Source organism: Geotrypetes seraphini, chromosome 13, assembly GCF_902459505.1.
Source record: "Geotrypetes seraphini chromosome 13, aGeoSer1.1, whole genome shotgun sequence".
Classification (NCBI taxonomy): Eukaryota; Metazoa; Chordata; class Amphibia; order Gymnophiona; family Dermophiidae; genus Geotrypetes; species Geotrypetes seraphini.
The window spans coordinates 69519472-69537531 of record NC_047096.1 but is presented as its reverse complement, the minus strand read 5'-3'; the positions used below and the strand labels follow the sequence as shown (position 1 = coordinate 69537531).

The 18060-nt window shown below is 45.1% G+C and overlaps 1 protein-coding gene across 5 annotated transcripts in view; it reads left to right on the top strand.

Annotated features, from left to right (window-relative positions):
- TANC2 (tetratricopeptide repeat, ankyrin repeat and coiled-coil containing 2) overlaps positions 1-18060 on the top strand; it is a 460847-nt gene that overhangs the window by 292259 nt on the left and 150528 nt on the right. For all 5 annotated transcript variants that reach the window (XM_033917627.1, XM_033917630.1, XM_033917629.1 and 2 more), the window contains 2 exons: positions 2004-2267; positions 6791-6916. In XM_033917627.1, the coding sequence (XP_033773518.1) occupies positions 2004-2267; positions 6791-6916 (390 nt within the window). The remainder of the gene's footprint in view (positions 1-2003; positions 2268-6790; positions 6917-18060) is intronic.

Here is an 18060-nt window from a genome sequence, read left to right as displayed (position 1 = left end):
GGAGGCGGAGAAAGGGAGCGGAGAGCATACGGGAGCGGAGGAGACAGAGAAAGGGTCAGGAAAAGCAGCGGAGGAGCTTACAAGGGACGGAGGAGGCAAAGCAGGGGAGCGGAGAGGAGCGCTGAAATCGCCAGAGTCGGAGGAGGAGGTGGACGGGACGCGCTGGTAACTCCGCCCCACCCACCCCTCCCGATGTCACAGCAGATCTTCCCCCATAAAAGAGCTCAGAAGTTCTTCTTCACTGAAAGGGTGGTTGATCGCTGGAATAGTCTTCCACTTCAGGTTATTGAGGCCAGCAGTGTGCCAGATTTTAAGGCCAGATGGGATAGACATGTGGGATCTATCCGCAAAGATAGATAGGGAGGGTCATTGGAGTGGGCAGACTTGATGGGCCGTGGCCCTTATCTGCCGTCTATTTCTATGTTTCTATGAATCAACTCTTCACCATTTTAAGACGAAATTAAAAACATTTCTTTTCCTTGATGCTTTTGAGACCTAAATGTCCTTTTCAGGGCTACATAGTTTTATTCTACCTTTTAATACCCTTCTTTTTGTCTTTTCCCTATATGTTCTCTCTTTTTACTTGATAGTTGTAGTTCTACCCTGTTTCCCTTTTTGTTTTTAAATTGTTTTTAATAACTATTATTATTTTAAATGTTATCTCATATATCTCTAGTTTTAGCAATCAAATTGCATAACTTTGCTTGCAGTTGCAGATAGTGCTCCTGGTTGGATTTAAGTTGTCACACTCGTGGTTCTGAATAATGTTCATGTACACACATAAAATTTGGAACTTTGATTTAAGTAATTCTTTTTATGTCTGTAAATATCTTTTGTATATAAAACACTCATATGCATATCTTTTAGTCATGTCAATACTGTTTGAATCTGTTCATTTAGAGGTGATATGAAAGATTCTTAAGTATGCATTCTGTTTTCCTATAGTATCCTTATGGATCCAATTTTCAGTTTTGGCTTGTTACTAACTAATCCCCCCTTTTACAAAACTTTAGAAGCGGTTTTTAGCACAGTCTGGTATGCTGAATACTCTGTGCTTCTCCCGATGCTCATAGAAACTCTGAGTGTCAGGAGCAGCGCAGAGCATTCAGCGCACCTGCCAGTGCTGAAAACAGATTTTGCGATTTTGTAAAAAGAGAGGGGGTAAATAGGGCATGTGTCATTTTAATTTATTATCATTTTTATTCACTATTATTTATTTAATTTATTTTAACCATTGTATCATTTGTTACATGGCATTTTATGATATATGATTTAGGACACGGTCTGTGTCAAGTCCATGATTTGCCAGATGCTTTTATGATTGACAAGACTATTTTATGCATGTTTTTCACTATTGGTTACTATTAAAATGGGTTTTAAAGACCAGGCTTGCTCTGCTCTGTTCCATTGGATTCTGTTGCTATTTGTGCAGAGGTGACTGTCTCCACTGTTGGTGCTATATCTATCTGGGACCAGTGGCATAGTGAGGGTGAGAGGTGCCTGGGGTGGTGGCGTGCCTCCCCTGCTCTCGTCTCCTCCCCTCACTCCTTCCCCGATCCCACCTGTTGCGCGTGCCCCCTTCCCTCCCCTACCTCCAGTTCAAGTTGTTGCTTGCAGCAGTCAAGAAAGTGCTCTTTGCGACCCCGTCGGCTCTCCCTCTGACATCAATTTCTATGTGCGGCACCCGGAAGTGACGTCAGCAGAAGAGTTGATGGGGTCATAAAGAGCACGTTGTTGACTGCTGTGAATAACAACTTCAACTAGAGGTAAAGGGAAGGGGGCGGAGAGGAGGATGAGTGCCGGTGCCCCCCCCACAACATGGCACCAGGGGAGTACCACCCCCCTCCCCTTTACTACGCCACTGCCTGGGACCACTTCTTGTTTGTTATCAATAAAAAACCTTTTTGAGCCAACATATCTTCTGCTTTTTTTTTTTTGTTTTATATACTGTTTTTTGTAGTTTTGGTTGCCTCTAATTTTTTGGACTTTTAATTCTTTCACAGCTACATTAACAAGTTATTCTGAGAATGTGGACCGTGCTAAATATGGAGGGGCAAACAGCAAAGATCTAGGGTCCCGAGGAAACCTGAAACCCTGGCAGTCTCAAAAATCCAGCATGGATTCCTGTTTATATAGAGTGGATGAAAACATGACAGCCTCAACTTACAGTCTAAATAAAATCCCAGAGAGAAACCTGGAGACAGTGCTATCCCAATCTGTTCAGTCTATCCCACTGTACCTTATGCCACGACCAAATTCTGTAGCAGGTAAGAAAGAAAGATGTTTTTCTTTTTCTTTTCTTTTCCTGTTAAGTAGTTTAGTGAATTGAGAGCTTGTGAAAATACTAGAAACAAATAACTTCCATTTTGGTCTAAAACCAGCTCAAGCACTAGTAGCCCAAGGGGCTCATAATAATAATAATAATAAAAAAGAAACGTTCAAAAAGTGGCCTAAATCGGTACTTGGATGATCAAAAAGGCAGATCGTCCAAGTACTGATAATCAAAGATGGTTTTAGATGTATCTAAAATGAGCTTAGGCCTTTACCCTGCCTCTGAACACCTAGAGCGAAAAGATGTGTTTTTAGAGGAGAGGAAAGGGTGGGAGATGCGCAGACCTAGACTTAATCGTACTGCAAGTAAAGCCAAAAGTCTAGGGAAATAGCCCAGTCGGGTATAAGTCAAAACAGGTATAAGTTCCGAATAGGGGCCGCTGAGCTGATCGCGGCTATTGCGATCAGCTCAGCAGCCACGGCAGCCCAATCTCTCCTGCTGGCATCCCACCCAAACCCAATACCGGCAGGAGAGACACCCAGTCTCTCCTGCCGAAGGTGCACCCTGCCCCTCAACTACTGGCAGGAGGGTTCCCAAGCCCTCCTGCCGGCACCCCAACCCTCCCGCGACACCAGCAGGAGGGAACCCAAGCCCTCCTGCCGACACCCCAACCCTAATCTCTCCTGCCATGATCGCGATCTAATCCCCCCAAATGCCGCGAACCGCAGCAGGAGAGATGCCCAATCTCAACTGCTAGCATTTCCCCCCCCAACAAACCCAATACCGGCAGGAGTTCTCCCCACTATCCTTTTGTTTTACTACACTTATTTTGTGTCTTGTTTATCTTAGTATATTTTGTCTGTTTAATATTGTTATTTTTAATTCTTTTTATCTCTGTTCTTATCCCTATTTTATTGCTGTACCACGCTTAGTATTTTGTTAAGCGTTTTATCAAATTTATAATAAACTTGGAAACTTGGAAACTCCTTTATTGTAAATTTCTATTTGCCTTAGCCAGTTTAATTATTTCCAGCGCCTGCTGGAATCTCAATACACTAAAAATCATCGGTCTTGGTACAATCTGACTATTGACTCTCCTTGATGGAATCCTGTGGGCACGTTCAATTTCAAACGGAAATTTTAACTTTAATGGCAGTAACTTTGGCAGGATTTCTTCTAAAAAAGAAACAGGATCCGACCCTTCCAAACCTTCCTTAAGACCAAGCAATGGCGTACCCAGGGGCGGGGGGGGGGGAGGGGGAGGTCCGCCCCGGGTGCAGCCTTAGCGGGGATGCACAGCTGGCCAGGTCCGAAAAACTCTACCTGCCCGATCAACCTGCCTCTCCCTGACTTCAATTCTGCCGTCGGAGAGGAAGTTTGGGCCAGCCAATCGCTGCCTAGCTGGGCGGAACTTCCTCTCCGACGGCAGAATTGACGTCGGGGAGAGGAATGCTAGTCGGCCCGACGCAGGGAAGATGAGCTTGGGGTAGCGGCGGCTTTAGAAGGGCAAACAAATGTGTCACTGAAAATTTAAAAAAGGAGGCCAGAACTGATCAGGAAATGAGGAACCACAGAGCAACAAAACCCCTAGCAATTCAAAGAAAAAAAAAAAAAAAAACAGGTTTGCAACCCTAAAAATGCCACAAAGGCCTTTGGAAATCACTAGCCATTTCTATTCAGAAGTAAGCGGGCAACAAGCAGGGAGGGAAGAAACCGCCAACATTCAAGGCAGCAGGGATAAATTTTTTTGCTCTTTGCCTGCAGTGGTGTATTCACCATGAGCAAGACACGCAGGAGATTAAAAATTAAACTCTACAATTAGTAAATCCATCAAGGTTTCACAATGTAGAGCAGTGGTCTTCATTTCAAGGCCCACCAGCTAATGGCAGCCCGGAGACCTTCTGGGAAGCTCGCGCACCTATCCGGAGTTCCCCTCCTCCCGTAGTAAGATTCGGTGCTTGCTCACTGTTTTCGTTCCCAGTGGCGCTGCTGTAACTCTTTGGGTCGCCAGCAGCGTAAGTGAAATAAACACACTGCCTTTGGCGACCCAAAAGCTTTCCTCTGCTACTGCTTCCTGTCCCCGCATAGGCAGCATGTTTACTTCATTCATGCTGCCGGTGGCCCAAAGAGTTGCAGCAGTGCTGCTGGGAAAAACAATGAGCAAGCACCGGATCCTGCTGTGGGGGGGGGGGGAGGAATAGCATGGGGAGGGTAAGAGAGATGCTGGAACGCGAAGATGGGGAGAAAAGATGCCAGACATCCAAGAGAAGGGGCTGATAGAGATGCCAGACCACGGGAGGGAGGAAGGAAAGGAGAAAGATGTCAGACCACGGGAGGGAGGGAGGAAGGAAAGGGGGGAAGAAAGATTGGCTGCACAGTCAATGAAATCACCAGACAACAAGGTAGAAAAAAATGACTTTATTTTAAATTTAGTGATCAAAATGTGTCTGAATTTATATCTGCTGTCTATATTTTGCACTATGGCCTCCCTTTTACTAAACCACAATAGCGTTTTTTAATAGCAGGGAGCCTATGAGCGTCGAGAGCAGCCCTGGGCATTCAGCGAAGCTCCCTGCGCTAAAAACTGCTATTGTGCTTTAGTAAAAAGGGAGGGGGGGGTATTTGTCTATTTTTGTATGGTTGTTACTGAGGTGACAGTGCATAGAGTCATCTGCCTTGACCTCTTTGAAAAAACCCCAGAATAGGAATGATAATTAACATTTTCTAAGTGTACAGTGTGCTTTGTGTTTTTTTAAAAATTTTTATTGTTGATAGATCATTTTGACTTGGTCATTTTAAATGTAGCTCGCAAGCCCAAAAAGTGTATGCAACTACAACGCTCCAGCTGCTGTAAGAAGGCAGTTTAGACATCGCCGGCCACAGGGCAGGGAGGTTTGTCGGACCAGGCCTGTTGTCCGGACCGGGGGTGGGGGAGAAAGCGCCACGAAGGTAAGGGGCAGGGAGAGAGAAAGGAAGAAAAGGTGGGGTGGAGAGGAAAACAGGGTAAAACAGAGGGGGGAGAAGGACGCTGAAAGCACATGGGGAAGACAGAGTGGGAAGAAGATGCTGAATGGAAATGGGGAACAGAGAGTGGGGAGAAGATGCTTAAGGGAAATGAGGAACAAAGAGTGGGGAGAAGATGCTGAAGGAAATAGGGAAGAGAGAGTGGGGAGAAGACACTGGCAGGGAAGAAGACAGAGATGCCAGACTATGGGAGAAGCGGAGGGAAGAAGATGGGTGTCAGACCAATTTGGAAGGAGGGAGAAAGGGAGAGGCACAGTAACAGAGCAAATGGAAGATGCAGAGAGAAGAGGGACAGTGGATGGAAGGAAGAGAGTAACAAGAAGATGAGGAAAGCAGAAACCAGAGAAGACAAAGGAAGAATAAAAATTTTCTATTTATTTATTGCTTTAGGAGACATGTGTCACTGTTTCTGTGGTGTTGCATTGTATGCAGAGTCCAGCTTCTTGCTGGATCAATTTAACCTTTGTCTATGTATTTCTATTTTATCCCCCCTTTTACAAAACTGTGGAGCATTTTTTAGAGCCAGCCGTGGTGGTAGCAGCTCTGATGCTCAGAATTCTATGAGTGTCAGAGCTGTTACCACCGTGGCTAAAATTCACACTACAGTTTTGTAAAAGAGGGAGGGGTTAGGCGAAGGTGTTTTCTGTGTTCTGTGTGTTCGAAAGACATGGTTTTCTGTTAGGATTGACGGTGTAGGATTGATCTGTACTAGTCTGGCTTGTTTAGTTTTACAATGGGTGTATTGATGTTGTACTGCTCACTGTAGTATGTAAGATGCTGCCTTTTCCTAGGTACTCATGTGTGACATGTGGCTTGTTACTAAAAATCATGTTTTTTGTACAGATGGGGAGGGGGGGTGCCAAAAAATGATGGGCCCCGGGTGTCACATATGCTTGGTACGCCACTGAGACCATATTATTTCTACGAGATCTGTTCTCATAGGCTTCCATCTATTTTGACATCTGTAATAAAGTTTTATGATCCTTCCGACATTGCAGAGATCCTTCCTTCATTTTATCTACACGATCTTCCAAATGTGTTACACGAATATTAGCTAATTCCATTTGTTTTCCATAATTAACAACTTCCATCTTCACCTCTGACAGCATTTACTTAATGTTTTTAAGATCTAGCATAAGCTCAGCACCCTCAAAGGCATTTCCTGTAGCTCCTTGAGGCAGAGGAATTTTTGAGGTGGCTCTGCTTTCTGCCTTTTTGCATTTCCTACCGACATGAAGTTGAATCCGTTTTCATCTGCTTTAAAGTAGCCATCGTATAGATCAAAATCTTTTATCTTAAAAGAAAAACAAGCAGCAGCAATCTAATCAAATCAACCAACAAACACCTTGTACTGGGGAGCTTTACAATCAGCCGTCCATTGCTGTGCGCTGCTAAGCCACTTCGTATTATTTAAAAATAAAAACCAGCAAATATTTAACAAGGAATTGTAAGTGGTGCCTGATGTATTTGTTCCTCTCCCTTCTCTCCATCTAGCCACCAGCTCTGCTCACCTGGAGGACCTGGCCTATTTGGATGAGCAACGGCACACTCCCTTGAGAACTTCTCTCAGAATGCCTCGGCAGACTATTGGTGGAGGCCGCACCCAGCAGGACCTTCGAGGTAGGAATTAGGGGGAGTATTACACTATGCCTTCTGGATAGCAGTCCCTTTTGTAAATCCATTCCCACAATAGTTCTCTATTGTATTGAAATAAAATCACAGTATTAGGTAGATAACTCAAATTTATTTGCTCCTTGGCTATGTTTGTAGCCTTTTCTGTTTTTCTTTTCATTTTAGTCCTAATAAATGGTTTTTTTTCTTCTTAGCTATATTCTTGATTTGAAAAACTCTTTCTGAAAGTCTCTCTTCTTCATTTGTTCATGCCACTTTCATGCTTTAAGACAAGTATATCAATAGGATATCTGCAAATGATCTGATGAAACAATAATTACGAAGCTGTGGACTGTGTTTTTCTACTTGCAGAAGTGTTATAATTATCTAACAATAGCTATCCCAGCGCCTGCCTGATCTTCTTAATATTAAATATTCATGGCCCATGTCTGGAGAGACTATGGGGCTCATAATTAAAAAAAAAAAAGTCTAAAAGTTGGCCTAAATGGGTGCTTGGACAATCAAAAAGTCTGATCGTCCAAGTACCATAACCAAAGCTGGTTTTAGACGTATCTAAAACCAGCTTAGGCATTTCCCCTGCCTCTAAACACATAGAGCAAAAAGAGGCGTTTTTAGAGGAGGGGAAAGGGCGGGAGGTGGGCCGACCTAGATATAGGCATATAGCAGGCATAACCAAAAATTTAGGCAGGTTCCCTAGTCTGCACTTATACATTTTGACTTATACCAAGTCAAAACAGGTATAAGTGCCAAAAAAGGGCCCGCGGAGCTGATGGCGGCTGCTGCGATGAGCTCAGCAGCCCGGCAACCTGCCTACCACCCCCGACAACGATTGGGGCAGGAGGGATCCCAAGCCTTCCTGCCCCGGAGAAGGCCGACACCCCTGACAGCGATTGGGGCAGGAGGGTGCCCAAGCCCTCCTGTCCCGGCGAAGGCCGACACCCCCGACACGACAGCAATCGGGGCAGGAGGGAGCCCAAGTCCTCCTGCCCTGGTGAAGGCCGACACCCCTGACACGATCACGGCGAAGGCTGACACCCCGACACGATTGGGGCAGGAGGGAGCCCAAGCCCTCCTGCCCCGGTGAAACCCCCTACACCCACTAAGATATGGGCAGGAGGGATCCCAGGCCCTCCTGCCCTTGGTGCCTCCCCACCATGATCGCCCCTCCACGATCACCCAATCTGCCCCCCCACCCCCACCCCCACTGACCCCTCCACACCACCCCTCCCCCTGGCACCCCCTGTACCTGAAAAACAGTTGGACGGACAGATGGGTTCCAAGCCTGGCCGGCCGTCAGGCCCACCATCTGTCGAATGGCAGGCCTTAGGGCCTGATTGGCCCAGGTGCTTCAAACCCCGCCCACAGGGCCAATCAGGCCCTAATGCCCGCCATTCGATGGATGGGCTTGGGACTTGTCCATCTGGCCAACTGTTTTTCAGGTACGGGGAGGTGTCCAGGGAGGGTGGTGGTGTCGAGGAGTCGGCGGGGTCAGCAGGTGATGGGCCGATCGGAGGATTCAGGGGGTGCGATCATGGGGGGTGCGCCAAGGGCAGGAGGGCCTGGGATCCCTCCTGCCTGTATCTTAGTGGGGGTGGGGGTAGGGGTTTTCACCGGGGTAGGAGGGCTTGGGCTCCCTCCTGCCCCTATCGTGTCGGGGGTGTCGGCCTTCGCCAGGGCAGGAGGTCTTGGGCTCCCTCCTGGCCTGATCGCTGTTGGGGGTGTTGACTTTCGCCGGGGCAGAAGGGCTTGGGCCCCCTCCTGCTCCGATCATGTCAGGGATGTCGGCCTTCGCCGGGGCAAGGAGGGCTTGGGCTCCCTCCTGCCCGATCTGATCGGGGGGGGTGGGGGGAGGGGGGTGGGGGGAGGAGTGGATCGCAGCAGGAGAGATGGCTCATCTCTCCTGCCATGATCGTTGCTGGGGAAAGGTGGATTCTGTAACCGGTGTTTTTTTGACAGACACCGGTTACAGAATCCAGCTTATAGGTGAAGGACTGGCTCTTCCTTTGTCTAAAAGCTCTTGTTGGGCATTTGGGACGTAGGCTTTTTTTTTGGTTGATTAAATGTTGTTAGTGTAGACATAGTGGTGGTCTGGGCATTTAAACAGCTGAACGTAGAGACAGTCCATTATCAAAAAAAACCTTCTTTTGCATGTTTTTTTTTTTATTATGGACATTCTCCCTGCTTCTACTTTCAACATTTAGGGCCTTAGGCCATAAGGGGACTTAGATGTTTTTTTTTATTATGCCCCTCCACAGGTTTTATTTAAAGACAATAAGAATGAAGAATAAATGATTTACAAAGGAGACATATACATAAAAAATACTTCACAATAAGTTTGAACTGATGATGAGAAAAGGTGAGTCTTAGGCTGACAGCTTATGTAAAGAGAGTTGCCACTGATGGGTCACATTGTGGTAATTTAAAATCATTAAAAAAAATTTAAAAAAATTACTTCACTATAAATTGATTATTTAATATATTTTTTTTTTTAATAATCTTTATTCATTTTTAATACTTTCATTAAGAAGATACGATAGATGCTGGTGGCCCGTGCTCTACCACAAATCCAGCACTGAAAAATCAGCACAGAATACTTGGAATAATGAACATACAACGAAATGCCACGTTAAAATCACAGCAGTAATTTGCTATTCATTATTCTGCACTATTTTCCTGCCAATGCTTGAGCACTGATTGGCTTAGGCACTGACAGGAATGTTGAAATATTTTTAAAAAACCCTCCCCACCAAAAAAAACCCTCCTCCCTCCAACAAGGAAGTCCATGTCCAGACCCAAGCAAGACCCAGACCTAGACCCACCATTCCTATCTGAATTCCCCCTCCCCCTTGAGGCAGGACCCCAGCCCACCCCCCACCCCCTAGACAGCAACCCAACCTGGACTCGTTCCCTCCACTCCTCCTCTTCCTCCCAATGCAGAAGCAGGATCTTGACGCCAACCCCCTTCCCCCGAAGCAGGACCCAACCAGTGGACCTGGCATACTTTAGAAACCAGGGAAGAGAGAATAGACATCCTTCCCTCCTCTGGGGTGTCATCATCAAAATGGTGGCACTTTGCCCCCCACCTAGTGCATTCTGGGATGTACTGGGTAGGTGGGGCCTAACTACCAAATAAGAGAAACCATTCGCTCATTCTGTGGAATAAGGTATATCCTGTATAATACCTTATAACCTATTTCCAATTACTGAGCAGAGATTCTGGCTACATTTTTTATAATAGAGAAGGGAAAGGGAATGGGACTTGTATACCGCCTTTTTGTGGTTATACATTCAAAGTGGTTTACTTATATAGAGGTACTTATTTTGTTCCTGGGGCAGTGGAGGATTAAGTGACTTGGCCAGGGTCACAAGGAGCAGCACTGGGATTTCATCCCACAACCTCTGGGTGCAGAGGTAGCAGCTCTACAACTGGGCCACTCCTCACCTAAGTTATGTTATGTTATAATATATGGAGTCTTTTATTCTGCCAGATCCTCACACAATGGAATTTTAAGTGGGTTACAGATTGTTGTTAGGTTTCAAAGAGCTTTACATACACTACATGGTAAGAATAAGATTATAGCCTGTACAGAGACTTTTGAAACAGCGTGTTACAAATAACATTAGTGAAGACAGAGAAAGACACAGGAACAGATTTGTCCCTGTCCCCGTGGGATAAGAAACATAAGAATTACTGCTGCTGGGTCAGACCAGTGGTCCATCGTGCCCAGCAGTCTGCTCATGCGGCAGCCCATAGGTCAAAGACCAGTGCTCTAAATGAGATCAGCCTCACCTGCGTACGTTCCAGTTGAGCAGAACTTGTCCAACTTTATCTTGAATCCCTGGAGGCTGTTTTCCCTTATAACAGCCTCAGGAAGAGCGTTCCAGTTTCCTACCACTCTCTGGGTGAAGAAGAGCTTCCTTACGTTTGTACGGAACCTATCCCCTTTTAACTTTAGAGAGTGCCCTCTCGTTCTCTCTTCCTTGGAGAGAGTGAGCAACCTGTCTTTATCTACTAAGTCTATTCCCTTCAGTATCTTGAATGTTTCGATCATGTCCCCTCTCAGTCTCCTCTTTTCAAGGAAGAGGCCCAGTTTCTCTAATCTCTCACTGTACGGCAACTCCTCCAGCCCCTTAACCATTTTAGTCGCTCTTCTCTGGTACCCTTTCAAGTAGTACCGTGTCCTTCTTCATGTACGGCGACCAGTGCTAGACACAGTACTCCAGGTGAGGGCACACCATGGCCTGGTATAGTGGCATGACAACCTTCTACGATCTGTTTATGATCCCCTTCTTTATCATTCCTAGTATTCTGTTCACCCTTTTCGCCACTGCTACACATTGCGTGGACGGCTTCATCGACTTGTCGATCAGAACTCCCAAGTCTCTTTCCTGGGAGGTCTCTCCATGTATCACCCCTGACATCCTGTATTCATGCATGAGATTTTTGTTACCGACATGCATCACTTTACACTTATCCACATTAAATCTCATTTGCCATGTCGATGCCCATTTCTCGAGCTTGATTATGTCACGTTGCAGATCTTCGCAGTCCCCCTGTGTCTTCAATACTCTGAATAACTTTGTATCGTCCACAAATTTAATCACCTCACTTGTCGTACCAATGGCCAGATCATTTATAAAGATGTTGAAGAGTATGGGTCCAAGCACTGAGCCCTGCGGTACCCCACTTTCCAGTCCTAGTATTGTCCGTTTACCCCCACTCTCTGTTTCCTATGCTCCAGCCAGTTTTTAATCCACGTGAGTATTTCACTCTCGATTCCATGGCTTGCAATTTTCCGAAATAGTCGTTCATGTGGAACCTTGCTGAACACCTTCTGAAAATCCAGATATACAATGTTGACCGGGTCGCCCTTATATATCTGCCTGTTTACTCCCTCGAAGAAGTGCAGAAAGTTCAACAAACAAGATCTGCCTTTGCTGAAACCGTGCTGGCTGGTCCTCATCAGACCGTGTCCATCAAGGTGATCAATGATGTGGTCCTTTATCAGCGCCTCTACCATCTTTCCCGGTACTACGCTCAGACTCACCGGTCTGTAGTTTCCCGGATCTCCCCTCGAACCTTTTTTTGAAGATCGGCATAACATTTGCCACCCTCCAGTTTTCCGGAATCTTTCCCGATTTGATCGACAGATTGGCTATTAGTTGAAGCAGTTAAGCTTTAGTCCCTTTCAGTTCCTTGATGACCCTCGGATGGATGCCATCCGTACCGGGGATTTATCCCTCTTAAGCCTATCAATCTGCCTGCATACCTCTTTTAGACTGACTGTCAACCCTGTCAGTTTCCCGTCTTCATTTCCAGCATATAGCCTGATGGGTTCTGGTATGCTGTGTATATCCTCTTCGATAAATACAGACGCAAAAAATGTGTTCAGTTTGTCGGTGATTGCTTTGTCCTCCTTTAGCACCTTAATTCCATGGTCATCCAACGACCCCACCGCTTCCTTCGTGGGTCATTTCCCCTTAATATATCGATAGAACGGTTTGAAGTTATTTGCCTCCTTGGCTATTTTTTCCTTGTAGTCTCTTTTGGCCCCTTTTACCACCTTATGGCACCTGCGTTGATGTTGTTTGTGCTTATTCCAGTTTTCATCTGTTTTTGACCTTTTCCATTCTTTAAACGAAGTTTTCTTGGCTCTGATCACTTCCTTCACCTCTACAGTGAGCCATGCCGGTTCTTTGTTCATTTTCCTCTTGGATCCCTTGTAGATACGTGGTATATGTAGATTTTGCGCCTTGGTGACTATCCTTAAAAAGGGACCAAGCTTGCTCTAGCATTTTTACAGTGCTTATCCTCTTCTTAATCTTCATCCCCACTATTAGTCTCATCCCTTTGTAATTCCCTTTTCAGAAGTTCAGTGCCGTGGCCATCGTTCTGGACCAATGTTTTGCCCCTGTGTCCAGGTCAAAGCAGATCATATTGAGATTGCAAATTCCCAGCATCCCTTCTATTTCTACACTTTGTGCCAGTCCTCACAGTCCATTTAGAATTAAATCCAGAATTGCATTTCCTCTTGTATTTTCCTTGACAAGTTGTTCCAGGAAGCAATTGCCTACAGCATCCAGGAACTTGGTCTCCCTAGCGCAGCCGGAGGTGCCTAGGTTCCAGTCTATCCCCAGATAGTTGAAGTCACCCATGATAACTATGTTGCCTCCCTTGCAGTTGCATTTAATCTCGTCCATCATTTCTCCATTAGTTTCTTCGGACTGCCCTGGGGGTCGGTAGTAGATGCCGATCTTCGTTTCCAGTCCATTTGTTCCTGGAATTTTGACCCATAGAGACTCTAACTTATCCGTCGGTTGTGGCATGTTCTCTCCAGTAGATTCAATTCCCTCTTTGACGTATATGGCAATGCCCCCACCTTTTTGAGCCACTCTGTTTCTGTGGTATAGTTTGTATCCCGGTAGCACAGTGTCACAGATGTTTTCCTCAGTCCACCATGTTTCTGTGATGCCGATGATGTCAACGTTACCTTTTTGTGCCATAGCTTCTAATTTGCCCATCTTATTCCTAAGGCTCCTTGCGTTCGTGTACATACACTTGAGTTTGTGATCTGTTTCTTTCTTGCATTTCCTTCCCTGTTGTATCCCTTTTCGATTCTGTCTTGCCTGTGATCCGTTGAGTCTTCCCCTCTATCTTCCTGTATGGTATCCTCCGGGTATACCGGTTCCAGAACTTTCGACTCTCTCTCTTGGTCGACTGTCGGCTTTCCCCTTCTTCCTAGTTTAAAAACTTCTCAACTTCTCTCTTGATGTTGCTTGCAAGTAGCCTCGTTCCGTCTCTCTCCATCCCATCCCCATGAGTTCTATCCCTGTCCCTGTCCCATCCCTACAAGCTCTATCCTCCTCTGCACAAGCCTCAAACAAAGTGTTCAAGGCTTGTGCAGATGATTACAGAGCTTGCAGAGAGAGGACAGGGACCAATCTGTTCCTATGTCATTTTCTAGTAGACAGTAAGTTACAAATGGCATTATCATTACACAGAGTAGAACTTTAAAGTGGAATCCAAATTGTGTTATTCTCCTTGCAAAGATTTCTGAAAGCGCCATCTTTTCAAATATTTTCAGAACATAGTATATATAGTTTGATTCCTACTGCAGCTCCTTGTGATTCTGGGAAACTCACTTAACACTTCATTGCCCCTTGTAAACTGCTTTGATTGTGTAAACCAGTGATTCTGAAACCTGTCCTGGGGGACCCCCAGTCAGTTTGGTTTTGAGGACATTCCTTTTTTTTTTTTTTTTTTTTAATCTTTATTAAATTTTCAATGCTAATACAGAGTGCATAAAATTACACATACATTAATAATCAGAATTAGCACTTACAATCAATCAATAACAATACCAAATGAATTCCCCCCCTCCCTTCCAGTACATTCAATAAAGGAATCAAACAAAATAGATACCCCCCCTTACCACCACCCCCTTCCTTGGATGTGTGAGTAAAACAACAGGAAATTAAAGGTAAGATTCAACTATACCGAAGTAACAAAAGTCGTTAATGGACCCCAAATTAATCTGAATAAATTATTACGTCCCAACATATCTGAGTTCATTTTCTCATATTTATAACATAAGCATAAATTCACCCACCAAAAGGAAAAATTAAGCCGATCACAGCTTTTCCAATTCTGAGTAATCATTTGCATGGCAATCCCGGTCATAGTAATGAAAAGCCTGCTTTTATACCGATCCAATGGGTGTTTAGTATGCAACAATGTCTCACAGATTACCACATCATAGGTTAATGGAACTGATGATTCCAGTATGTTATGTCCCCATATTGATTTCCAAAAATTGAGTATCAAAGGACAATAGAACAACAAATGATCTAGTGTCCCTATTTCAAGAGGACAATGCCAGCATCTATTAGGGGTCCAAAAAACTCTATGTAACAGAAAAAACCAAGTCAGGTTTTGAAGATATTCCTAGTGAATATGCATGAGACATATTTGCTTACCTGTCACTTCCATTATATGTAAATTTCTCTCAAGCATATTCATTAGGGATATCCTGAAAACCCGACTGACTGAGGGGTCCTCCAGGACAGGTTTCAGAACCACTGGTATAAATCACACAGGAAAAGCAGAACATAAGAATAGCCTTACTGGGTCAGACCAATGGTCCATCAAACCCAGTAGCCCATTCTCACGGTGGCCAATCCAGGTCACAGTATATCAGGTCCCATGCCCCTTTACCTGTTACCTGTTCTCTATGGTATTCCTTCAAATTTGGTAAAGCTAGGCTTCCATGCTCCTTATTTTTGATACAAGACTGTGGGGTGGGGGAGGGGGGATATACTTCCAAATTGCCTAAGGAAATTCCTTAGGACATGGACATGGTGAGAAAAAGAGTAACCATGGTAAGGCATTCTTCTTTACACTTGCTATTCACCCTAGCCAAGAATTTTCAAAATCCTTTTCCCATAGTAATTTCCCATAGTTTAGCCCATATGTGAGAGAGGAATCAGCTCTTATATGGTTTACCAACTCTTTAATATTAGTACTTAAGAGGGAGGATGGTCTTCGATTTCAATTCAGCTTTAGGTAGGTAAGATATTACCTTAGGCTAGTCATAGTTTACTTTTAATATAGTTACAGCACTATACGCCCATAATTCTCTAATCAAACTAGGCAAAGTCAGTGAGGGCTTGATACTGTGAATCATGTGATTATGTTGGATCGATTGAAAAGGATAGGATTAGGAGGAACAGTTTTCAAATGGTTTAGGTCATATTTTTCTAGAGGAACACACAAATATATGGTTGGTGAATCCTGAACTGAATTTCTTCTTATTGCTACTGGAATACCCCAGGAGTTATGTTTGTCAGCAGTTTTTTTAATGAGTATATGACCTAATGAGAGTTAGATGTGCATTATAGGTTATATGCAGATGATGTTGAATTATTTTTTGCTTGTAAGGTTGGTCTGCACCAGACTCAGATTGACTCACATTCCCAAATGAATGCAAAGTAATTGGTTATTTATTAATTTGGGAAAGACTGAGATGATTTGTTCTAGAAAATTGACGATAAGTCTTCCAGACAGATTACACTTTAATCAAGTCTCTTTTCAAAGATAAAGAGTCTGGGAGTAATATTTGATTCTGCACTGTCAATGAAGCTGTTTGTACAACAGTTAATGTTTCTATCTTATATTTAGCTTAGATTGTGCAGGAAATTGAAAAATACTCCAGTTGATTTTTGCATATTTCTTCAAGTCTTAGTATTGGTGAAGATCACTGTAACTCTACTGAATGATATGCCACTGACAATTTTTAAGGCTCTTTGGTGTGTTCTGAGCTTTGCAGCCCATTTATTGATGAGCTTACCACATTTAGTCTAAAAAAGGCAAAAGTGCATATTACACCAGTCAGGTGGCGAGCTAAATTTAAGGTGCTATGTTTGATATTTCATGAGATGGCTAATGGTGCACCTTTGTATATTATACAATCTCTTTCTCTTTATGTTGCTAATAGAGCTCTTCAGTCGTGAAAGGTTGGAGGGGCATAATCAAAAAAAGCGTCTAAGTCCCCTTTTGGCCTAAGTCCTTAAACGTTCAATGCAGAAACAGGGAAAGTGTCCATAACCAAAACAAATGTCCTTGTTTTGATTATGGCATTCCTCTGCCTAAACGCCCAAACACTACTACGTCTAAAAGTACACCCACACCACGTCTACACTTTTCAGCCATAATGAAACAAAAAAACGCCTAAGCCCCAAACGTCCAACAGAAGGGCTTTTAGGCAAAGGAGGAGCCAGTCCGTCGCCTAAAAGCTGGATTCTGTAACCAGTGTCTGTCAAAAACAACACCGGTTACAGAATCCTCCCTCCCACAACCATCTAGGCAGGAGGGTGCTCAAGCCCTCCTGCCATGTCAAACTGCGACCCCCCCCCCCCTCCTGACAACATCGGGGCAAGAGGGAGCTCAAGCCCTCTTGCCCCGGCCAACTGCGGCACCCCCGACGATATTGGGGCAAGAGGGAGCCCAAGCCCTCTTGCTCCGCCGATTAACATCAGGCCAGGAGAGAGACCAAGCCCTCCTGGCCCGGTGACCATTCCCACCGCGACTGGCTTGGGCCAGGAGGGAGCCCAAGCCCTCCTGGCCCCAGCGAGCACCCCCCCGCAACTCGTTCGGGCCAGGAGGGAGCCCAAGCCCTGCTGGCCCCGGCAACCCCCCCCCTCCCCCGCCGCTACATGAATGGGCCAGGAGGGAGCCCAAACCTTCCTGGCCCCGGTGACCCCCTACCCCCACCCCCCACTACAATACGGGCAGGAGGGATCCCAGGCCCTCCTGCCCTCGACGGAACCCTCCTCCCCCCAACGATCGCCCCCCCAGAACCCTCTCTACGACTCATGCTCCCCATACTAACATAAAAACAGAAGCTATCCAATGTTCATTGTATAGAGTATAAACTCTAGCCATCAGCATGGATTGAATCTGTCCATTTCATACAGATCTCGGCGGAGTGTAAATAGCCTGTTGCTGCTGCTAAAATTAAACAGCTCAAGCAGTGAGGCACTGCAGGTTGCATGCAAGAGAGCCACCTGTCAGAACTAATTCACTCTAGAAAACTCAATTCAAGGGCCTGAAAATTAAACTTGCTTTAAGTCCTTTATGATTGATTTATTCAGCAGCTAAAGGTTAATCCCTGAGCCTGCTTCTTATATATATTTTTTTAACACGTAGATGACAGTACTCAAACGTACTCCTTTATCTGCCGTCATGTTTCTATGTAGTTGGAACAAGCACAGGACACATCAGTGTTTTTTTCTAAGAATAGGTCTGAGGACTGGAAAGAAAAATTTGGATGTGTAAATTATTTTGGATATGTAAAACAAAAAAAGGGGGGGAGACAGTTTGGGAATTCCAGAGAACATAAGAACATAAGCAGTGCCTCCGCCGGGTCAGACCATAGGTCCATCCTGCCCGGCAGTCCGCTCCCGCGGCGGCCCAAACAGGTCACGACCTGTCTGAATCACCAGAAGGGGCTCCCTTGCCACCTTGGTTTCTCATTGAAGTCCTATCTCCCCATCGAAGCCCTAACCCTCCGGTCTTGCACATGCACGACCTGGTTAGCTTTCTATACTTGTGTTACATCCCAGCTCCTCCCTCA